At 50.2% G+C, this 15,770-nt stretch overlaps 2 protein-coding genes across 2 annotated transcripts; one reads left to right on the top strand and one right to left on the bottom strand.

Moving 5' to 3' along the window:
• Window positions 1–4,244: 4,244 nt before the first annotated feature.
• NDUFS6 (NADH:ubiquinone oxidoreductase subunit S6) lies at window positions 4,245–11,912 on the bottom strand. Its single transcript, XM_006081465.3, has 4 exons — window positions 11,755–11,912; window positions 10,958–11,011; window positions 5,193–5,315; window positions 4,245–4,441 (listed from the first exon to the last, which is right to left on the bottom strand). The coding sequence occupies exons 1-4, from the start codon at window positions 11,884–11,886 to the stop codon at window positions 4,376–4,378; spliced, it is 375 nt and encodes a 124-aa protein (XP_006081527.2). The 5' UTR covers window positions 11,887–11,912; the 3' UTR covers window positions 4,245–4,375.
• On the top strand, window positions 11,907–13,170 carry MRPL36 (mitochondrial ribosomal protein L36). The gene is made up of 2 exons (XM_006081464.3): window positions 11,907–12,093; window positions 12,740–13,170. Exons 1-2 carry the CDS (start codon window positions 11,936–11,938, stop codon window positions 13,089–13,091), a joined length of 510 nt encoding a protein of 169 aa, XP_006081526.2. The 5' UTR covers window positions 11,907–11,935; the 3' UTR covers window positions 13,092–13,170.
• Window positions 13,171–15,770: the final 2,600 nt, after the last annotated feature.

Here is a 15,770-nt window from a genome sequence, read left to right as displayed (position 1 = left end):
GCCAAGGAGGCTTCCACCCTGCATGGTCCCCTTTCCTTCCAGGTGGGCTGGGCTGTAAGAGCAGGTGCAGAGCTGTGAATGCATCGCTGCGCTGTCTATGAAAGATCGATCCCCCAGCAGCTCCCAGGTTCTCTGCATCTCCTACCATCAAACCACAAATGGTCTTCATGTCTATTAAGTTACTACAATGAAGTCAGAACGTTTCCAGTGTTACAGGCCAAAGGGCTGCACAACATGGATCCAAGTAAAAGTCTGAAATTAGAGTCTCTCCATCTACAAGGTCCAAGAAAAAGTTGTTGTTGTTGTTTTTTCCCGTCTTCCTAATTTCTGGGCCATAAAACGCGGACATGAAGAAGCAGGGACTCCATGGGCCAATGGGAGGAGGGGTGGGGCCATGCAGGGGTAGGCCCAGCCACGCCAGCACCTGCCCACCTCAAGCAGAGAAATGTCTGGGGTGGGGATCAAGCCCATGGCTTCTATGTCCTCACTGCCTGCCCCTCCAGAGTTGGCCATGGAGCAGGGGTCTCAAGATCCAACTCCCTCAGCCCTTCTCAACCCTCAATGACCAACCACCTCACTGGCATAGAAGAATCCTCTTCAAAGGAGCCTTCCCTCTCCTCACTCTGACGCCTTTGATCTGTTCCTGTGGCCTTCGTACCTCTCCTGGACTCTAAGGAAGCTCCAGTGCAAATGCCCCTTGTACCCCACCAGGTGGAGGGGCCCCGAGGGGGACAGGTGTGGCCTCAGACCGGCCTTCCCCCTGCACACCCAGCTCGCTCCTGTCCACTCTCGCATCTCACAGGGCAGCCTCTGCACCCTGTCCATTTATGGGCTTAACAATGTCTGCACTCAGTGCCCTAAGAAGACCTGAGACATAGTATGACCCCCAGACCGGCTCCCAGACCGAGGTTGGCCTTCCTGGCAGATATCTGGGGAAGACTCCAAGGTGATGGGTGTAGCCCAGGCACTCAAGACCTGGAGCCGGGGAGCCAGGCTGAGGTGGGCAGGGTCCCCTGAGGGCTCTGCCCTGCTCCCCGTCTGCTGCTGCAAGCGAGACCAGAGACAGGGTTTCCCCCAGACACCATCCATCTCTAATGACAGCTTCCCCAGCTTCAGGAATAGGCAGCCACAAGCACACTGCTCCTTCCTACGCTGGCCCCTGACTTCCCAAAGCCTGAAAACCAACAGCATCTGCATCTGGACATCCATGGCCCGTTATTTCGCCCCTGAATGGCATCACGTCCTCCACTCTCACCAGCATGTATTGTTAATTTCCTGCAGAAAATTAATATTAGGTGGGTAGAGATGCGCTTTGCTAAAAGAACTGGCTGTAAAACGGATCCTTCGGCAAATCCATGGGGTTAAGAACATTCTAGTCCATTCTGTGCGTGTTTGTGAAAACAGCTGTCACTGGACATCTGCAGCACTGCGCTTCCTGAACACCCAGCGATGAGGCTGCGCCCACAAACAGCTGGCCCTCCAGCAGTCACTCTCTTCATCTCAAGTGTCACTTGACTTTTGTAGAGACATTTGTGATTGGAAAGTAGGCCTCTGACTTAGGGCCACGTCTCTGCACGATTCACTGGGACCTGTGGTGGAATTCATGGCCGGCAGGGCTTCCCTGCGTCCAGCCCTGGCAAAGGCATCCTTCCCTGGAAGGGGCTGGGGGCACAGGCGCCAGGCACAGGGGATGGAGGCAAGGAGGGTGCCGCCCCACTGTGGAGCCCACTGATGATGCCACTTCTGACTACCAGCAGGCTTCCTGGTGTGACCTCACAGCTGGGACATCTCCCGTTAGTGCAGCACACAAACTTGCTTGTGCAAAACTGGTCATTTTAATACAAATAATACATTACCTCTTCATAAAAGTCAAGTGGTTATAATTTTTACTTTTGTTTTCAGTTAACCCAAGAGAACAGTCCACATGGTGGATGGGTGGGACACGGGTCTGTGCAGCGACCAATCCCACTGAGGTTTCAGAGGGGCCAGGACAAGGCTGTGCCCTAAACAGAGGCCCCAGAGCTGCACCTGGCCAACCCTCCTGTCTGCTCACCTGTAAACTGAGAAATAACATGGCCTGGCAGGCTCTCGGGAGACAGACAGTGGGATGGACACAAAGTGCCTGCTGTGCAGTCGGGAGGTCAGGGCCCTTCGCTGGACTCAGACACTAGTTGTCCCTTATGGCTACATGATTACATGAGCACTGGTGAGTGGTTCTCAGAGCTGGGAGAGGGACCCCTCGGAGCACAGCCAGGCCTCGCACTGCGGGGCCTCCATCTCTCCTCTGCTGCATCTGGTGCAGCTGGTGAGATACTGCATTTGAATGCTTCTATTCTAACAGGTTTCCATTTGCTCCCACTTGGCTTCAGAAATAATTACTTGCATTTTTATGTCTCAATATTAACGGGTTGGTGTAACTGTTGTATAAATTACTCGATTTTTGTGTTTATTCAGGGGGGTTTTCATAAAGAGGAGGGGTCCCTAATTATCTTTCCCTCACCTAGGGAAGCTGCCTCACTGTGCACATTCTGCTGAGTCCTAAGAGAGGTGGTGGGCAGTGACCTTAGTGCCAGACCCGGCCACGTCACTTACCTGAAGAGGTTGCCGGCCCAGGTCCTCAGAGCCTGCTTGGCTGAGCACTGACGGCGGTCTCCCAAACAAGCCTCCCCACACCCTTGTGGGCAGTGGCCACTCGATCCAGGCCTTTGTTCCACCTACTTTGGAATGTGAAGGGGGAGTAGTGAGTGCGTGAATGAGCCAGAGGTGAGTGCATCCTGTCCCCAATCTAGGGGAGTGTCCCCCAAACTCATGTCCACCCAGAACCACAGAATGGCACCTTACTTGAAAATCAGGTCTTTGCAGGTGTAATAAGGTCATACTGGGTTAGGGTGGGCTCCAAATCCAAGGACTGGTGTCCTTATAAAAAGGCCACATGAAGGCAGACACGGGAAGGCCATGTGAAGATGGAGAGATGAGGGGAGCCAGCGGCCACCAGGAGCTGGAGAGAGAGGCCTGCAAGATCCTTCCTTAGTGCCTTCAGAGGAAGCGAGGCCCATGAGGCCCTAGGGACACCTTGACTTCTGCCCTCTGGCCTCTATGAGAGTGATTTCTGCGTGTGATGCACCTGGCATGTGAGGGTTGGTAAGGGCAGCCCCAGGAAACAGCACATTGCTCCCTGGACTACCAGGTGCCTGCAGTGCCCAGTAAACAGCTGCTGTAAATCACCAACCTCTATGGGATAGAGCAATGCATGCAACACCTTCTGCCATCACACCAGGCAACTTTGAGCATTGCATACGCACCAAGTGACAACTCAGAGCCCCTTTCCCATGTGTCTGGCCCAGTGGGACCCCTGGCACAGCAGAGAAGAGGGGGCTCAGGGCATCCCACCTGGGCATTGTGGTGCCCTTTAGGATAGCACTGAACAGGGGCCCTGTAATCCATCAGTGACATCAGTGCCCTAGGTGAGGCCTAGCCCTCACTCCTGGGTCTCTCTTCACTGTCTACACAGCCAGAGTGGAGGGCTGGCAGCTGCGGACTGTGACCTGGGGGAGCTGCTCTGTGATGTGAGGGTAGATCCATTACAAAAGTCATGTGGGGTGGCTGATGACATCAAATGGACAGTTCCCTGACCTCAGGGGCCCCTGCTCCAGCCCTCAGGGCTCCTACTGTCCAAGTACGAAGTGGGAAGGGAGGGGTGGTGTTAAGAGACGGAGCCCCGTTTCTGTGGGAAAGTAGATTTGACTTCCTAACAGCCTCAGGACTGGTGATGCTCAGTGCAGGGAAGCCGGGGTCACCTCACCTGGATGGTATCTTTGCGGACCCCGCGCCCTGTGCGCAGAGATGCTCAGAGTGGGAAGGCCGGGGCTCAACTGAACTGTGAAAACCCAACCACAGTCACAGGCTCTGAGCGCAGCTGCTGCCAGATCACTTATTTCAGAGACTGTGTCTGGACATATAGTTTCTAAGAAGAAATCTGTGGCTGAAGGTTAGAAATGGTGGATTGGGGACACCATGTGTGATCACAGCAGCTGCAGGTTTTGTAAATGACAGGAAGCTGAAACTGTAGCTAAAGAGATAACAGTAGAGTTTTCTACGTTTCTCTCGGTCGCCTGATGTGGTGACAAAGGCTGTGCTCCAAAAGCACCTGGCAGGGGCCCTGGCGGGGACCCCTCAGTCCACACCTATAAGGGACGTCCATTTTCAAAAGTCCCTTCTGTGGAAGAAACACACTTGTGAAGGCAGTCCTTAACAACGCCCTTTATTCACAGTAGAAACACCGCCCGGGCAGCACGAGGACCTTCCCTACTTTAGCGAACAGAACACTGAAATGCTCACATGCTTAGCCTCCCAAGACCCAGGGGCCTGGTCTGCTCTAGTGATGTTGCTGTTTGAACTGGAGGCCACAGTAACCGCATGTTCCAGTTTTTGTTTCTTTGTCCTGAAAAAATTCAAAAGGGAAGATTTCATATTTCCATATTCTACTTCAAATCCAATAGAGATTAGACACTGAAAGTAGACACAAAACCTAAACACACTGTCAGCCCGAAACACCTGTAAAACCCGAGTCACAACTGAGCTAGGAACTGACAGTGCCCAGGGCCTGGGCACAGCTCTAGCTCCTCCCGCAGCCTCAGGCCCTGCCCTGGAACTCGGGGTCACCTCAGAGAACCACTTCCAGGGCATAAAGTGTCAGCACAGCCGCTTCTTGCCCTTGGCTCAATCCCTCCCATCCGGAGCACAGACTGCAACTTAACTCGAGAGGGTAGGTCCCCACGGGGCTGAGGTCCAAGCTCACTCACACCACCAGCAGAAGGGGAGGCAGTGGGTCCTGCCAGCGTCCCTCCCCTTCCTACACATCTGGGCTTTAGCCTGTGGCTTCCTTCTCGGCTCTAATGTCCTGAGTACTCCTCTTCTCTATTTATCAAGAAACATGGGCTTAGAAACGGTGGTACAGGAGAAAGACAGACGCCTACATGTCTGAGAGGAAGCTGGAGAGTCAGTGCTGGCAACATTAAGTACACTGCACAGCACGTCACAGGTGAAAATATGCCACTGTATTCAGCCCTGCACTTGGCTTTGCAGGCAAGATCAAGTGGGAGAATGTGTGGTCAAAGGAACACTGCAAGGGCCATCCTAAGAGCAGGGAAAGGACAGAAAAGAAAGATGGGTGAGCACTGGGGTCACATTACCAAATTAATGTAGACTTTCGGGTGGCCGAGAGCGCCCCCACCGCCATCACACGACACTATGCGACTCTCCACTTCACTCACGGGCTGCTCGGCTATCAAATCAATGGCAAAGTTCTCATTCACCTGCAACGAGAAGATAAAACCTTGTGTAGGTAAGTACAAAAATGTAATGATTTCATGAAATTTAAACCTATGTAGACAATCTGCCACCCCACACATTCATGTACTGCTGGCACAGGCAGAGTTATATTCTATACACTTTCTTTTAAATATAACTGTAGATCGTCAAAACATGCAAATAATTTAATGCAGGGGTCCTCAAACTACGGCCCGCGGGCCACATGCGGCCCACTGAAAACATTTATCCGGCCCGCCGGGTGTTTTTGCCACCGCTGCCTGTTGCTTAGCAGCCGACTAGTTTTTTTTTAAACTACAGTCCGGCCCTCCAACGGTCTGAGGGACAGTGAACTGGCCCCCTGTTTAAAAAGTTTGAGGACCCCTGATTTAATGAATACATCTATATATGCATGCACACATTTAGCTTTTCATTGTATCTAAATTCAAATTTACCGAAATATCGCAAGAATTCTCATTTCGTCTTTACCTGGACTCAGATTGTTAACATTCTGCCCCATTTATCATTTGCTCTTTCCCCTACCATCACTCTTTCTCTACACACACAGTTTCACAGCTCTGTCCACTGGGAAAGAATAGGAACAGTGACGACCCAGTGGCAATGAGTCCACGCCATCTCTGCCACCATTTCATACTAAAGGAACAGGACTCTGAAAACAGCTGGTTCCAGGTCCAGGACAGATGTTCCAGATGAATGGGAGACGTGTGTCTGTGACAGAGAGAATGAAGCCAGCAAGGACCCCTACAGGTGTGTCAAAAGGGTGGCCAACCTGGGGACACCGCCAACCTGGAATAAAATGGATATGGGAAATCTGAGGGACAATGGAATTGTAACAGCAGAGGACCGAAACACAAAACTACACTGAATCCATGATTCCATAATGATATTTTTAAACTTCTTTAATTTCCTTACTATAGGGAATCAATTCATCATTTTTAAAACTGGTAAATAACAGAAAAGAATCTAGCATTTCTTCATCTTTCCTCCAGATAACCAAAGTTTTTGTTTGTTTAGTTGTTTTTCTGTATATTTTTTTATGCTACTAATAAGAGAACAGCATGCCTTACAGCCTGTGTGAGTTAATGATTTGGAGACGCTTGTCCACTCTACAACCAGAACCACCACTTTTGGTTCTGCCCAGTAGGGTTACCACAGACAAAGAACCTGAGTCTGATCTGACAAAGCAGCTGGATCCAACCCAAGCATACACACGCAGAGGACCAGAGGTGCCAAGCAGCACGGAAAGAGTGCAGTCAGCCAGAGCCAGCTGTGGACGACCCTACAGAAGAAACACCCGGGTCCTGTGACAGGTGAGGAAGGAAAGGTGTGTGTGTGTGTCACAGGAACCAAGGTTAGAGAAACTTGGACGCATCACAACTGCAAAAAAACCTGGGTATGTGTGGGGGGTCACGGGAACCTAAAGATCAAAGAAACCACAATGCATGGGACTTATTTGGATTCTCAATCAAACAAGCTGTGAGATTTTTAAAAATACGACACAGTCGAGAATATTGAGGCCACCTAGATACTGAATTGAAAGGAACCTCTGTAGTTTCAGGTGAGATGATGCTGTCATTGTCAACACCTCCTGGAGGTGTGCATGGTCACTTTCAGATCTGATGACTCGATACGGACGGTGGGGAGCAGGCTGCTGTGATCACAGCAGGAACAGGCGTGATGTCTTGGTAAATATCTTGAGGCACCTGTGGAAACTGAGTGACCAGGCACAAGGGAGGAGAGGATCGCTGAACTAGCCCCTCACTGAATAGTCACAACAGCAATTCCAACATCCTGGCTGGGCAAGTCATTTATCCGACAATGCCCTACTGTGGCAAAGTGGGCACTAGACAGGAGCCATGTCTTGGCTGTACCTGCCTCAATTAGAGCTGTCCTCGGTGACCACAGGAGACAAAGCACATGACGCTGGGGAAACTGTAGAAGCGAAGCATCAGTGTCTGCATGTAAAGGGAAAGAAGGGAACCCGGACCCTCAGTGCCCAGTGGGCCTCAGAGCCCCACTACGCATGCCCCCTGGTCACCAGCCCGATGCCCAAGGGCTGTGGCTGCTTTATTCCAAGCACTGCACATCCTGTGAAGAAACCCAGTGGTGCCTTCTCCAGGCTTCCTCCTTTCTGGGGCCATCTACAGCAATTACAGTCGCCCTCTGTGTCCAAGGATTAGCTTGCCTGATGGTGCTTCTTAAACCCAGCATCTCTTCCACATCTTTACCCAACCCAGGGTGGATGACAACAGCAAGACCACATCTTGAAAGTCACCCTCCTCTGGAGGCCAGAGGATCTTTCAACTGGAACACACCACACAGAGGACAGTAAGAGGGGCAACACCATTCTTCCCCTCTCAGGTCTCCCAAAGGCCATCACAAGTTTACAGGAAGAGATGCTTAATGGAGACAAGGTGGGGCAGTGCGAGGCTAAAAATCACATTAATAAGCGTTGGCCAAGGTTATCCTGCGATTTGGGCTTGGGAATAATGTCAGTACTTGTTTATCATTATGGGTGAGGACTCCTGGGCCAGGTCAGTCCTGGCTCCCAGGGCCATGTGGCTTCCAGAATCTCACCTACACCAGAGGCCTACTGCTCTAGGGAAGACAAGAACACAGACTAGGTGTAGATAAAGCCTTACAAATAAGGGGGCGGGGGGGTGTAAGTTTAATAAAACTTTAAAATAAGAAGAACACAGTCAAGCTCAGTTAACTTCCAAAGCCAGCCGACTGTCCAGAGGACACACAGTCCAGCGACAGAGCCACTCACACACAGAGAAGGCCCCGCCTGCCACCAACACGGATGACACCAAACACCCCCACCAGAACTCTGATGCTCTAAACCCACACGATGTGGACAACATTTTGGAAAATTTTAATTATTTTTCAAAAGCTCTGTCAGTGATAGAGTATGATTTTGTAAAGCTTTTCCTTAAAATTCTATTTTCAAAAACACAGCAGGAAGTTACCAGGAAATGTGGGGATGTTAAAACAAACACCACAAGTGTGCAGGGCTGCCATCAGGGTGTTTTACAAGCTCCTTTAAGCACAATGCCTCCGCCAAGGGCTCCGGCTCCCTCACACCATACCTTACAGCGGTCTACATGGTGAGTGATGGCCCGCGCAAGCCACGCGCCATACAAATGAAGCCTCAGGGTGTAAATAATACGGTGTCTACCTCAGTGACAAATGTGTCACAAAGGCCACACTAACAAACTCCCATCACGCAGTCCAAGAAACAGGCTGTCTCCTGTGGGAAGGGCAACTGATGCCTGACGTCTGAGACTGACACTGGACTGCCCCTGTCATTCAGGACTGCAGCTCCAGGGCGACCCTGACCTCCCATGATTAACATCCTGGGACTCAGCTCAACCGCAGAAAACAAAGAGCCGAGGAGTCAACGCCCAGTCACAGCACCCAACCACGGCCCAGCTTCCGATTCTGTTAAAATTCAGGGCTGCAGCGTGTCGCCCTGCCCCATGAAGGGACAAGGAAAGAAAGAAAGCATTACTGGACCTCATGAGGAGATCAGTACAGAAAACATGTCACAGCATCCCACACCCTTGGCTGTAAATGTAGTGTTTTCCCAAGTACATGGTGTGTCACAGACCTTAAGTTGCCCAACCACTGTAAAAATTAGTCCTCTGGGTCACTAAGAGGTCACACACACACACACACACACACACACAAAATGAACCTATCTTTATAGTTACCTCTTGATCAATTCATCTGGGCCTAAAAATATTTAGGTTTAAGTCATTCATTTGTCAGTAAGCTGTTCTATTTTTTTTTAAAACTCATGTTTTTGGGAGTGACAGTTCCTATGGAAAGTTTACTCCCTTACGTCAAACCGAGCTTAAATCTATTAAAGATAAAATATACATATAAGTCTGCAAAATAATATCAAAACTAGAACAAGGAGGAAATAATAACTCAGTTGAATAATCAATGTTTTGTAAAATTTTGACCTAATTAATGGAAACTTATAAGTTTAAAATAAGCTAAAAGCCCCAGTTCAATTATTTAGAATATCAGGTGTTTTTAACACTAATACAAGTAATTATAATTAGCTAAACATAGGTATGCACACACGCATATACACAGTAAAAACTGAAGTTTTCATCCAAATTAATTTTTAAACTAAGTAAGTTTGGAGAAAATGCTCAAAAGCAGGGATAAGGAGATGGACACAGAACACTTTCTGGGCAATAAAACTACTCTGTATGATACTGTAATGGTAGATACAAGAGATTACACATTTGTCAAGACCCACAGAATGTACAGCAGAGAGTAAAACCTAATGTAAACTATGGGCTTGAGTTGATACTAATATATCAATTCTCACCCAGTGTTTAAATCAGTCACTTGTAAAAAACGTAGCACAAGGGAACTGTGTGAGGGGAAGACGGGGCATATGGAAACTGTACTTTCTGTGCAATTTCCCAGGATACTAGTACCCACAGTCTTCTAAAACAATAATGTCTCTTGGAAACCCAAACAATTTTAAAATATTATTAAACACCAAATTTTTGTCATAAGAGCAAAAGCCACAGCAGAATGCCAACTCATCTTTCACAGGTGTGCTGTGCACCTTCACAACTTGAGGATGATCCCAAGCAGGAAAAGGCCCCAGAGACCCCGAGCTGGGAAAGCGGTAAAGGATTAGGCAACACTGGCAGCACCTTATTGCCTTCAAAAGCTCTGATTTTGCTTTGTTTTTAAATTGCTCCCTGTTGCCCTCTGCTATGGCAATCAGAAACCAGGGCCACAAGAGAAATCCCAGCAGAGAAAGTCTGTGGCAGACCCAGGTGCCTGCGAAAGCATCAGGAGGCACGTGATAGGAAGCTGGGGGCCAGGCTGCAGGGTCCACTCCGGGACTGATCTGCTCTGAAGGGCCCCACCCAGCGCTCTGAACTCCATCTCCACCACACTGCCCCTGCAAAGCACTTTATGACACCCACAAAGCAGGATGGAAGTAGAAGAGCAGACTTTGGGAATGGACAATGTAACAAGACCAAAGGGAAGGAGAAACACAACTTAGAGAAAGCTGAGGCTTAACAAGAATCAACAGACTGACTCCAAGTGATTATGGAGGACAAAACTTACTTTAATCTGAGGGTCTCAGGAGTATAAGGCCAGAAATAAAGGAAAAGACCCCTCCCATTTATATATAAAAAAAGAACTACCCCTGGGGTGGGGGGGGGGGGGGGGGCAAGGGAAACAAAACAGAAACAGCAGAAACAGACACATTTAACATTAAGAAAAATGCAGAATTCCAGAGCTTCTAGGGCAGCGGTTCTCAACCTGTGGGTTTCGACCCCTTTGGCGGTCAAACGACCCTTTCACAGGGGTGGCCTAAGACCATCCTGCATATCAGATATTTACATTACGATTCAGAACAGTAGCAACATTACAGTTATGAAGTAGCAACGAAAATAATTTTATGGTTGGGTCACAACATGAGGAACTGTATTTAAAGGGCCAGAAGGTTGAGAACCACTGTTCTAGGGTGTCACAAATTGGGGGGAAACTGTTTAAATCATACATATTAATTTTTATATTTTGTCGGTTACATATAGGTCTTATGAGAGCTTGCCTCTCTTTTAGTAGATTTTTTTTTTTTACTTACCTCTTTCTGACGACCTACAAATCGAATTTTCCTGTAGTCTTTATCATCATAAACCTGGGAGGAAAAAAGACCATATGTGATTTTTACAGCCTAATTCTGAAAGAGGTCAGTTAATCGTAAACATTACAGAAAAGTGTTTTTCTCAACATTTACACCATTCACGATCAGACACATGCGGGGCACGGTACAGCTGCGCAACCAGGGACATTTCTCAGCGGGATCCCTAAGATGACAATGAGCATGTGAGCTGGAAGGCTGCGGGGGGAGCGCAGAGGCGGCAGACTCAGGCAGAGGCGCACCCCTCCTTCTCAGGGGGCCGATGCTTACGTCCCCTCTAATCTGCTGGTAACACTTTAATAACACGGGCACTCACTCTCTCATCGTATGATTATAGTCTAAGGCTGGGTTTGTGTTTTGGGCTACAGCGGACGCTCAAGTTATTTAAATGCACTATTTAATATCACACAAACATGACGAGACTCGAGCCACAGAAGCCCCGCAGGGATCCACAGCTACACCGGCATCAGCTTCATTTCGGAGTTCAAGGACACCCCACAGAATTTCAAACGCTCCGCCACCCCCAGCACTGCGGCACCCGTTTTCATCCACGCCGCTTGGTGGGGCGACAGAAGCGCAGCTCGACCGTGCTTCGGTCACACGGGGGACCCGGGGGACCCGCACGGTACTCCGCCGCCGGTTCTCCGCGGTCCCTCTCAGGGACCAGGAACCGGGGGACACGGAGGACCTAGGGCACTGAGGACGGCGGAAGGACCGGGGATCCTCGACGCACCGGTTACCTGGCCGGTGTGCGTGACCTTCTCTCCGGTCGGCGCGATGCGCACCCCGAAACACCTGACTCCCCGGGGCAGACTAAGCGCCGCGGCGCCGCTCCGGCCGAGGTGCCTACAGAAGGTCACTGCCGCCGCCATCTTGCGGGCTGACCCTTGACCCGGCGCGTCGACGCACCAGCGCTGACGCATGCGCACAGGCTCGCAGGGCCCGCCGCCGTTTTGGTGTTTTTTTTTCTGGCGCAGACTCACGGCGGTGGCGTCTCCGCTCCACTGTACAGGCGCGGGCGGGGACGCAGGCGCGGGACAAGGCACGCTGCTGGCCGGGTCTGGGCCGCTTCTTCCCAGGTCAGGGGTCCCCGGGAATCCAGAGGGGCTGGGGACTAGGGAGGCGGCGGGTTGCTGGGGCTCGGATCTGCCCCGGAGGCGCCTGCGCGGTCGGGGCTGCGGAAGGGCTTGACCCAGAGACGTGGCCTCAGTTTCCCCCTGTGGGCCGCGGTCAGAGGGCGCGGGGGCAGCTTGGGGCCGGGTCCCGAACCTGGTGGGCGGTGGGCGGGCCCCGAGCGTCCCCTGCCGGTGTTGGGGTCGAGGCCCGGGCGCCAGCTAGTGCGCATCCCCTGGGAGGCCCCGCGCTGTGTGCGCCCGCGAAGCGGCCCGGCCGCCGGGTTCGCCTCCGGTCCCGAACACCAGGCCAGCTCTTCCCCGTGCTGCCTATCACTAAACCTGAACGGGGTCGGAGGCTTAGGGCCCTCGCAGCCATGCCTGGGCTCCCACAAAGGGCGGTCTCTCCAAATGCCCCCCCCACCACCACCACGCTCCACCCCCACCCCCTCCGCGCCCCGTCTCCGAGGGGCTGGCAGGGTTTGCGCTGCACCAGGGGGTGGTGGCGCCCCTGACCCCTCCACGCCTGCGCCACAGTGAATGGGGAAAACAAAGTTATAATAGTAGGAAGTGCGGAAGAGGCTGGAACAACTTTTTTTTCTTTCTCGCGTAGATTCAGCCACAACATGGCAACTCTTTTTATAAGGAAAATGGTGGTTTCTGCTGTGAACCCTCTCCTACATCTGAGTCGTTACACAATGACAAATTACACAAGGACACCCCGCGCGCTCTCCACGCTCCTGCTGGGTCCCCTGCGTGTTGCAGGCCCGGCAGGTGCGGAGCCCAGCGCAGCAGTGGCCTCTCCTCTCTCCTGCCAGCCCCTGCCCTTCCTGCAGCCGACTCTGGGGTTCAAGACCAAGGCCGTCCTCAAGAAGCGTTGCCGGGACTGTTACCGGGTGAAGAGGCGTGGGCGATGGTACATCTACTGCAAAACGCACCCAAGGCATAAGCAGAGACAGATGTAAAAATAACATGCAGGATTGTGCCATTTCCTTGGGTGACCTTATCGAAGAAAAATAAAAGTAAACGTTCTGTTTTCTGAGATTGTTGACCTGCCGGTTTTGTTGACTCTACTTTCCAGACATCTCACTCTTTATCCACATCTAGTCCAGTCAGAGCCTTGCAAGCTAGCAAGAGGACAGAAGACCGAGCCCAGGAAAGGCCAGTTTAACGCCCAACATCAGAATGCAAGTTCTTTAGAAAGAACTAGATTCAGCCTCAGATTGGCCCTGTGTCTGCAGTCTGCCACACTGCTGCAATCCCGTCTTCAGGATGAGGAGGAAAGGCCTTGATAACAGTCCTTAAGTGAAGGGTAATTAATTGTTTATATATATGAAGGGGTTTTGGTCTGAGGTGTATGTGCATGTGTAATGTGTGCATGTATGTACGTACTACATACCCACTGAAGATGGGAGCGCTCAGAGGTGGTTACAGCAGCGTGGCAGGTGGGTGCTGTGCCTACTGCTGACCCAGGAGCAGAAAGCAGGCGGTCGCACGTCCTGGTCGGGGTCTTGGCTCTGCTCGTTACTCGGAGTTGGGCCTTGGACAAGAAGCTTCTATTGAAGCCTTCCTGCAGGGTTCTGAGGACCTATTTCTCAGTCACACTCTTGCTCTTAGTCTGCCACAGGGTCCGGTATGCAGTAGGCACTCTGCAAGGGAATGTAAACTCAAATGATCACACCTTGTAAGCAGGCAGCCTCTTACCCTCTCTAGCTATTCTGAACCAGCTCATCCTGCAAGGCCAAGCCCACAACTTTGTTCTGAAGAGGTGGTTGTCATCCCGTCCAACAGACCCAAATGCCTCTGGCACTAGAGCATGGATCGTAAAGTTGGATGCTGGACTTGTCTAGGTCTTTAGCTGTTTCATATATGTATGTACCTGCGCGCGCACACACACACACAAACACACACACACGTGTACACATAGGTACACCACACGCCTTTTTGATTATTTTCTCCTTGACAGGTGAATGAGGTATACTTGCCTTGTGAGCATCCAGCTATGCAGGACACACAGTGCTGGTATATATGTCCACATAAATGAATATATTGGATATTGAGGGACAGGCAGTCCGGGTGTAGTGAAGCAATGAGGCCCATATCCACACGAACCTGTGATTATTGCTAGCAACCTGGAGTTCTCACAGCATTGATAAATTTCTAAATCGCTCTCTCCTGGGATTACGAATCTCTGTTTGATCTAAGGTCATAGCATGTGTGCCAACCAAGCCTTCTTACAACTTATCTATTTCCCAATAATGGATGGACCAGCATTTATAACCCCACAATTCCAGCTCAATAAAAAAAAATTGTTTAGGTCAGGAGGCAGCAAATTACATTCTGTAGGCCAAATCCAGTCTTCACCCATTTTTTTAAATAAAGTCTTTTTGGAAAACGACCATCTCATTTATTAATGTACTAAAGGCTCGGTGCAGAGATGCATGCACCAGTGGGGTCCCTCGGCTTTACCTGCGGGGATTGGGCCAAAATCAGCTCTCTGACATCCCCTGAGGGGTCCTGGATTGCGAGAGGGTGCAGGCCAGGCCGAGGGATCTCACTGGTGCATGGGGGACTGCAGGAGGGCTCCAGGCATTTCTGGCCCATCTTGCCCAGTCCCCGATTGGTCTATCAGCTGGACCCCAGCAGCAAGCTAACTTACCGGTTGGAACATCTGCCCCCTAGTGGTCAGTGCGTGTCATAGCTTCTGGTCGAAGGGCCAAATAGTCACTTAGGCTTTTATATGTATAGATTGTGCCTCCACAGCAGCCAGGTGGTAGGTGAGTGGTTGCAACAAGACCCAATGGCATGAGAAATTTAAAATATTTACTAGTTGGGTACAAACTTAAGATGGAAAGCAAGGAAGAAATTAACTCATTTTATCAATTGTATTTCAAGTGGACTTCTTTACTAGAGACCAAGATCATTTAGGAAAGAGAAAAAAAAAGTGGTGTATTATTTTCCTGTGGCTGCTGCAACAAATTATCAGACCTGTGGCTTAAAGCAACAGAAAGGTATTCTCTCCCCAACCCAGGGCCATCTCATCTCAAGTTCCTTAATAACATCAGCAAAGGCCCTACTTCCAAATAAGGTCATATTATGAGATGTAAATTTGGGGAGGGGGCACTATTCAACCCACTACAAGTGGTACAGAATATTTTTGAAATATTCATTTTGTTGAAAATGCAGTGGAAGTCTTCCTCCTGAACCCCAGATGCAATTTCTCTCCCAAGAAGCATACAGGATCATCAGCTCCCAAAATACCCATTCAGTCATGTCCTGTGACTCTTTAGGTGAGTCCCTGTGACTCCATTCCTGTCCCCATTTGTACAAGTAGCCTAAACCTGGAACACATCTGGGCGATGTCTCATGCCAGCAACCACAGGGCATCCTCTTTTCCCAGGCCACTCGGCCCTGACTTCTTCAACAAGCTGGTATTCGATATTGTGGGCATCACTTCTTACTTAGGGCATTTTTCTGCATCTATATGAATTTTTTATTTTTCCTTTTTGGATTTATAAAGCATTTTGTTCTATTTTGTAACTAGTGGTTGAAATTCCCAATTAGAGGCTAGTTGTTTTTTTTCTCCAAGTTCCTACTTGTCATTTTTCTGTTTAAAAAGCATGGGGAAAAATGAGTAATTTACA

Source organism: Myotis lucifugus, unplaced genomic scaffold (assembly GCF_000147115.1).
Source record: "Myotis lucifugus unplaced genomic scaffold, Myoluc2.0 scaffold_0, whole genome shotgun sequence".
NCBI lineage: Eukaryota > Metazoa > Chordata > Mammalia > Chiroptera > Vespertilionidae > Myotis > Myotis lucifugus.
This window is presented reverse-complemented; position numbering and strand designations above follow the sequence as displayed.

Bases quoted from the DNA above. Each gene is read 5' to 3' on its own strand.
- NDUFS6 (XM_006081465.3), bottom strand. From the start codon at position 11,886: ATGGCGGCGGCAGTGACCTTCTGTAGGCACCTCGGCCGGAGCGGCGCC. The intron at 11,012-11,754 runs GTAACCGGTGCG...TTTTCCTCCCAG, and splicing joins AGGTCACGCACACCGGCCAG to GTTTATGATGATAAAGACTA. The intron at 5,316-10,957 runs GTAAGTAAAAAA...TTCTCGTTGCAG, and splicing joins TTGTAGGTCGTCAGAAAGAG to GTGAATGAGAACTTTGCCAT.
- MRPL36 (XM_006081464.3), top strand. From the start codon at position 11,936: ATGCGCACAGGCTCGCAGGGCCCGCCGCCGTTTTGGTGTTTTTTTTTC. The intron at 12,094-12,739 runs GTCAGGGGTCCC...TTTCTCGCGTAG, and splicing joins TCTGGGCCGCTTCTTCCCAG to ATTCAGCCACAACATGGCAA.